The sequence below is a fragment of the Austrofundulus limnaeus genome, unplaced genomic scaffold, assembly GCF_001266775.1.
Source record: "Austrofundulus limnaeus strain Quisiro unplaced genomic scaffold, Austrofundulus_limnaeus-1.0 Scaffold29, whole genome shotgun sequence".
Classification (NCBI taxonomy): Eukaryota; Metazoa; Chordata; class Actinopteri; order Cyprinodontiformes; family Rivulidae; genus Austrofundulus; species Austrofundulus limnaeus.
This window is the reverse complement of record NW_013952431.1, coordinates 945,170-952,930: the sequence shown is the minus strand read 5'-3', so window position 1 is coordinate 952,930 and position 7,761 is coordinate 945,170. Positions and strand designations below refer to the sequence as shown.

Here is a 7,761-nt window from a genome sequence, read left to right as displayed (position 1 = left end):
ACAGTGCCAATAAAAACTATTCACCCTCTTATGCTTTTATTGCTGTCATAAAACAATCATGGTTAATACTCAATGTCAAAACGAAATCAAATTTTACTAACAACTAAATAAAAAGATGCAATTTAAAGTAACTTACTGCATAAATATTCACTACCTTTAATGTGACTAATTCAACTCTGAAAAAAGATTATTGAACAGTACAAATCAGCAGACGGATACAAAAGTATTTCCAAAATCTTAAGTAGTTCTAGAAAAAATCATCAAGACATGGGAAAAATGTGGAACGTGTAAATCTACCAAGAGCAAGTCGTCTTCTGTCGTGAGTGACCGTGCAAAGAGAACYGTGAAAGAGGCCACCAAGACACCTGTGAGAACTCTGAAGGACTTCCAAGCTTCAGCAAATGAGATGAGAGAGAGTGAGTAACAACATCTGCTGCATGGGTTCTTCACCYGTTTGAGCTTTATGGGTTAGTAGTAAAAAGAACGCTACTGGTGGAAAAATAATGCAATCACGACTAGTCTCTAAACAATCTAGACAAACTCTAGTCGAGTTTTAATGTAAGTGATTGCCTGTGAGTGACATATTCATTGTCAGTTCACTGTACCCATCAAAATATTTGTTCTAAACCCTCATGGTACGAATACATGTACGATTACATTCCTAAAATCCCACATCTTGATTCTTAACACTAAACCCAAAATCTTTCCAATACGGATGTCCCGATCCAGATTTTTTGGCTTCRGATAAAATCRGATTTTTTTAATMATTACTCTTTACGATACCGATCCGATCCGATCAGATAGCTTTATTTCTTTCCAAGTGACAAGGTTGTTAGTATTAAAACGAGCCCTGCTGTTCCCACCACGAGAAACATCCAGTTTGCAGATTTTGTAAGATGCAGTTTCAGCATCATTGTGTTCCATTGAAAAGTGTTCCCACACTGTGGACATGGTTACATACTTGTGTGCGTCTTGACTTCTTAATGGCAGTTGTAAAGCATGATGATGCTGAAAACTGTTGTGGAAACTGGATCGGCCCGATCACATGACTAAAGCCGATTCTGCCCAATTTTCAAAAAATGGCCATATCTGCCACCGATACCAATACTGAGTTTCTGATCAGGACATCCCTACTTTCCAAGTGAAATTGCTTTTCATTTTTAAAAATTAAACCAATAATCCTAACTCTTTCGTTCATATAAAACACAACTCAACAAGCAAAAATGAGAGTATGTAGAGAGAAGAATATGTATGACGGTGCTACCTTCTGTCCCGGCTGCGTGACCTGTGAGAACGGTGACTTCTCCCTTTATCTCTGTCTGCACTTCGACTCCTCCTCTTGTGAGATGAACTGTGAGATGAACTGCTGCTGGAACGTCGTCTTCTCCTGAACAGAACAGACACAATGTGGCACAAAAAGTAAAAAAATAAATTGTGTTTCATTTGATAATTTCTTTGTTGTAACAATGCTTCTTGGCAATACAGCTTATAGTGTTGGAAAGGCTGTTAATTTCCCTTTTAAGTGGTGCTACATTTGTAAGAAACATGCACTTGTGGGATGAGCAGCAGAGCTGAGTAAGTGAGTTGCGCACATGAAAAATTAGCCTATTGGCAAACAGTTCATTGACACTTGTTTTGAGCTTCTGGGACCCCTGGGTGCTGCCAATCAGCTGCCCCGTATAGGATTTATTACTAAGAAGAATTGTTACAAAATAATCGACCAAATACAAATTGMCTTACTTTTTTGTGCTGCATTACTATTATTGACAGGGTCCTTTAACTATTGCAGGATACTTCAACAGTGAAAACAAATTCTGATTGTGATTGTATGTTGAGAACTTGGTTCCCTAAACTTCAATCGAGTATTGTTGTAGGGTTGCTCTTATTGAACGATTCCACAAAAACCATCTACTTTTGTGCAGCACTTCCACCATAAGTTCCTTATTCTTTACTTTCTGATTTTTCTTTTACGCACCAATCTGCAATAACAACTTTGTTTGTATGTTTATTCACCAGTTCTCCAAATCATGTGAAATTTCCTTTTCAAAATAGAACAAAGACTGTTGAATGTCTGTTTAGCTCATAATCAAAAGCCAGTATGTCGAGAAGCTCTAATATCAACTTTACCTTTCTGAACATTCCTATAGCTGCGAGCCATACAAACAGCCCTAAAAAGACCTCCTCCAGACGAGTGTTTTTTGGTTTCTGATGCACTTTAATGTGGTTACAAAAGTGTGTGTGCTGCCTTTATAAAAAGAAAAGAAAAAGCTCAGACTGTGTTCCTATTGATATCAAGAATCAAGAAGTAGGAGGCATTTTAGGGGTGAATGTAAATGCAGAAACCCTGTCCTCTATTGCACAAACAGTGTGTAAAATCTGAAATATCTCCTTTTGATTCACCAAAACCAAAAATAACCAAAATCTGTTTTAGCATCCACTAAGACAAAAAAGAAAACACCAAGTCCTGTGGGACCTCAGCAAGTTAGAGGGAGAAGGAAAAGGCTAGCAYTACAAATAACACAGAGGCTGAACAATCAAACCAGATTTGTACCACTTAGAGTAGCGCCGCAAAGATCCATTAGTATTCTAAAGGCTGGATCCAAAGAGTGGAGCCTCATGAAATAACTTCTACAGCCGTTCTGCAAAAACACTTCACACATCATACAGACGAAAGGAAAAAAAACAGAAGGTTAACAGAAGCTTTTTTTGGAAGGTGCTGTTAGTTCACACATTTTCACAAACGCCTGCGCAAACATAATGTAAGAAAAAGAAAAACTAAAATAAATGTGAAGGAGAAAACGGCTATAAACACAGAAAGCTTTCAGATGAACACCTAAGAAGTTGGTTTCCACATCTCTTATTCAGCCTCAAACAAATATCACCATTTTGCTCCTTATTTGCATCTCACATACACAGTAATGGTTACAATTACTCTCCTTACATATACATGGTGATTATGTGGTCATGATGTCATCCCCCCAGAAAATAGGCACTCCTCTGTTTTACCACATGTAAGGTCACTTTATACAGCCTGGGACTATGCAGGTTGACAGTGCCACAAAAACGTGTGCTTTGCTTCACGTCAGCCTATTTAAGGGAACTGGTTTCAGCAGACATGCAGAGACGCACACAAGGTCTTAGTTAATTGATCAAAATGTAAGGCTAATAGACGAGGGACTCTGGTCCCAGAGTTTACACTGCATACCCAGCCCCACTCAGTGGAGGTAAGCAATGACTTCCCATCAGTGGTAATGGGCCTTGACCAAGTCTCATAAATAATTACCATCAACTGGCCTCGTCTGAACCACCCCAGAGAAACAGTAACGGCCAAGGAAGGATGGAGGAAAAGAAAGGACGGAACAGTCGATAGCTACTCACTTATAAAAAAAGGCAATAATTTAAGCTTTGGAAAAAATCCTGAAGGCCCTGTCACATTTTAAACAACTTATGCCAACTTATGAATTTTTTATGTCCAAATCGTATAAAAGTTATACATATTTGATCAATTTGTTAGCATTACAATATGTACATGCCTAAAAGAGGCTTCCAGTTGATTTTTTTTATTCCATCTTTAACGTAGATGTCTTAAAATTTTCACAAGTTGGCGTAAGTTGTCTAAAATGTTATAGCGTGACAAGGCCTTAAGACATTTTCATTAAAAAAATAGTCATAAAAGTTGCCCCATGTGTCTAGAACCTTTCTCCAACCCTTCTCAATTTAATTTATGTAATTCAAGAGAATGGGAGTTCTAGTTTTCTATTGATGCGTATGCAAACAAATTTTGGGCTAAAAAAAATCTTGCTGGGATTTTGAGTAAATGTGTCATGTGGTTCTAAGATGTGATTCTTGAGTATTTTTTTGTGTCTTCAGCTAGGGGTGTCCCGATCCAATATTGATATCAGATATCGGTCCGATATCAGCCAAAAAATGAGTATTGGATTTTATCGGCCTGCATAAAAAATGTCCGATATAAGCGCTCCGATATAAGCAGTCCATTCCAGCAGTTCACTGACTCGGCTCCAGTGTTTCTATCCAGCAGCGCTTGGATCCAGCATGTAGCGCTCACGTGATCACAACAACATGCAGCGCTAACAAGTTAGCAAGAATGTAGGCAGAACTTTCTATTTTCGTCAAAAACAGAGTTGAAGCTAAGTGCAAAGTTGTCACGCACAAGTTTTCCAAGGGGGAACACAGAACCGTGAACACTTTAAACCGGAGCGACAACTACTCTCCACCCTGGCAGCAGCTTTGCGTTTCGGCTCGGTTCGTTCAGCCTCGGTCCAGTGACCGCACACAGCCGCGCTYTTTCGMWACCTCCTCTCTGGTCCGGTCGGTGGTTCTGAGCTGGCAGAAGCGAGGACAGCACGCTTACAGTTTTGACATCCTGTGGATTAGCTCTGGGTCGATGGACAGAAGAAAGGAGAGTGCAGCTTTTGTTTTGGAATATGAGCGCGACATGACGGGAGCAGTGATAAAAACTGCTCCCTGCAGGAGAGAGAGGCTGATCTCCACATGATGCTCAGAAAATGCAGCAGTAAGAAAGGTAGCTATCAATTTAAWTAACTGACTAATTCTTACTATTTATTTTTTGCTCTTGTTATTAGAGTGATGTTTAATCTGTTTACACACTTGTTTGAGTGAAGATTAAGTGCAATGATCACGTTGTTTTGGTTACAGTCAGTAAAATTGGAGCTGTGGACTCTTAATTTTGAACAGACAATAATGTGGGGTTTTGTTTTGTCCCCACCTTCAGCAGTCACCACAGTGAAATACTTGAACTATTCTAAAGATTCTTACTTTTCTGTATATTAGACACAAAGTTTGATATACTTATTAAAGAAAGCACAAAAAAGCTATATCAGAGCAAATAGTGTCAAACAAATAGAGTTTATTTCGTTAATAAAACAGCTTATTTGTGCTATGGCATTATTAATGGCTCTTCTTAGTGTTACTGTTTGTTACAGAAGTGTAGCCTYTGTATTAGAGGTTTGCCTTTTTTAAAGCCTAACCAGCCACTAAGTCTGCAGTTAGCCAGTAGCTTAAAGGTCTGTGTACAGCAAACTGATTGCATTACTTAGTGCAACATAACATTATTTGAATTCAATTGCTGTAACTAGAGTTAGATAAATCATTTGTGTTACTATTCTAACCAATGGCAAAAACTATGCCCCAAATATTTACTTGTAAATTGTAATAAATGCATAAAACGAACAAAATATTTTACTACATCCGACATTTGAATTTTTCACCCAAACCTAATTCAAGTAGCCAACATTTCATCAGCAACTAATCTAATTGTGTTTTGTCATTTGCAATATAAATGTTGTAATACATAATAAAAAGGTTACAATATAATATGTACAAACAACCTCAAAAAACTACTGTGCTGACAATGTGTGATGAAGGTTCATCACTGTAGGTTCAGACCTACAGTCAAACTGGAGTTTAAAAATTGTGAACTTAACTGGAGGGTACAGAAATATATACTGTACTAWATATGCTATACTGCTCCAACACAGATGATAGCAACTTAGGAGATTAATCTGAAGGTTATTTAAAAGACCTAAATGTTGCACAATGACTAGCACTTGTGTAGTGAATGAGTCTTAGCAACTAACACACCAAACTTTAGGACAATGTTTGTAAAATTGATTAAATTAAAAAGCCGTTTTTATATTTTCTCATTTGGCTGTACAGGTACATCCACAGATTACTTCCTAGAAGATGTAATTAAAATTCGCCCTGTGGTTCATGAGGTATTTTGCTAACAGATGGACAAGATCAGGATCTATATCTTCCACCCTTCGCTTTTCAGTAGTGAACTTAACAAAAGAAGGTTCCAGGAAATGCAGCATCAGCATCAGCGTTCCTGGAGGTAAATCACTTTCTCTAAGGCCTCTAAAACATAAAGTTGTCTCGGCTCACCTTCGATCTCTGGAGCGTGACCGGCTCCGGCGACTGGATCTCCGAGTGCGGCTACTTCTCACTCGGCTYCCGGAGGAGGACGAAGAAGAGGATGAGGAAGATGAACGGCGACGTTGTTTTCTTTTCCTCCGGCTCCGACTGTCATCCTCGCTGTCAGAGGAACGCCGACCCATGCTGCTGCTGCTGCTGCTGCTGGACTGTCAGCTGGTGTAACACACAGGACAGGAGCAGGGCTACTCATTAGCTAACTCGATAACAATCTTTAGCAAGAATCTAACAGGAGACTTGAGCATTATGAATGGAATTGTTCAACTGGACATCCCTGAAATGTTACACAATGATGCTCCAAAATACCRGACTCTCGACACATAATAAAACTTAAKGCAGTCTAGGAAACATTCGTGCCCTTTAAAACAGCCCAACAGTGGCAACAYCACTGTACTGTAATGCCCATTATTAGCAAAACAGATACGTTTGCTTGGTAAGCTAGCTAGCAGGCTAATGCTAACCGAACAGCACTGTCTGATGCTCTGAGAAGTTCCGTGTTTTGYCAGAAYKCTGGCACGACAGCGTTTCGTTTCATTCCGCARCCYTTACACAAAGGATAACAGCTTCGACAAAACATATTCAAAAACCTTAAAAAGAAAGTCCCGCTCGCTGCCTTCAGACCTGATGGATATTCCACAACACAGCCATGCACTGCTAATAAGACAGAACTCGTCAAACAAAGACGCGTCGATGAAAGCCAGGCCTGAAGAGTCGAACACAGAGGAATCGACTGAGCTGCAGTTTGATTTAATTTGCCTTGCGCGGTTTAAATACTTCGACTTTAGCTAAACTAACAGCAAAAATAGTACTTTTTTTTTTGGCATTTCCACATTAAACAATATTTATCATCAATAAGAAAATGAATTATTTGAAAACACTTGATTGGGACTGATTGAAACGTTTTGTGATTTTTTTTATTTTGTTTAACATGTGCTGTAGGCAACAACATACAGCTTTTATTTAGTCTATAGACTATTTTGTAGCACTGCATTTCTTTTGGTTTTAGCCTGAAATAGTAACTTCTAAACAGTATTTTAAAGAATGTATGAGCGCTTTTCTGGGCTTTTTGCATTTTGTTGAAATATGGCATTTCTTAGGAAAAGAACTACAATAAATGCATATTTAGGCTACTTGTAAAATGTCTGTAAGGACTTACGTATTCTACAGAGAGTATAAGTTCAAGTGCAGGAAGTGATTTGGATAGGAGTAAAAAAAATATTACAAAATATTAATAAAGAATAACACAACACTTAGGGGTTAAAGATGAAATGGCCGATATGGATCAGCAGCCGCTATAAGTGCCTGATCTAAAACAAAGTGCACTAAACAGATAAAAGAGTCTGTTCAACACCATCTGAATCTCTCCTGGTTTCAGATGCAACACGATTAATAGTAATTAATGCCTAAGGTTCAAGCCGAAACGTCGTTAATAATTAATTAAGTGAATTGTTAGAGCTCCTGTGTGTGGAAATAAGGAGGGGAGAGAGAGAGACTTTATATAGATGATCAATAAACAAGCTTAATTTTGCATTAAATTCTTCCCGACGCGTTCCAAACCCCGCTGTATCCTGTTCCTCACGTGTTGCCTCRTCATACCTTTATGCGTCATTGTTTATTTATTTGTCATAATATTAGTTTCAGTAAGGGGAGAGGGGGGGGGGGACATCGAGCTGGAAACTTTAATTAGTGAGCCCCCCAATGGCAAAGATATGGTGGGAGGCACAATAATAAGCGTTTATCTGCAATTTAACACCCTAATGACTTAAAAAGCCCAGTGAGAATTAACAC

The 7,761-nt window shown here is 38.7% G+C and overlaps 1 protein-coding gene across 1 annotated transcript in view; it reads right to left on the bottom strand.

Moving 5' to 3' along the window:
• The window catches only part of LOC106515433 (serine/Arginine-related protein 53), a 40,734-nt gene extending 34,067 nt beyond the window's left edge, over nucleotides 1-6,667 (bottom strand). Inside the window, exons 1-3 of the mRNA XM_014005244.1 lie at nucleotides 6,561-6,667; nucleotides 5,926-6,129; nucleotides 1,265-1,387 (exon numbers count right to left, since the gene is read on the bottom strand). Of these exons, the coding sequence (XP_013860698.1) occupies nucleotides 1,265-1,387; nucleotides 5,926-6,098 (296 nt within the window). The 5' untranslated portion in view covers nucleotides 6,099-6,129; nucleotides 6,561-6,667. The remainder of the gene's footprint in view (nucleotides 1-1,264; nucleotides 1,388-5,925; nucleotides 6,130-6,560) is intronic.
• Between the last annotated feature and the right edge of the window lie 1,094 nt (nucleotides 6,668-7,761).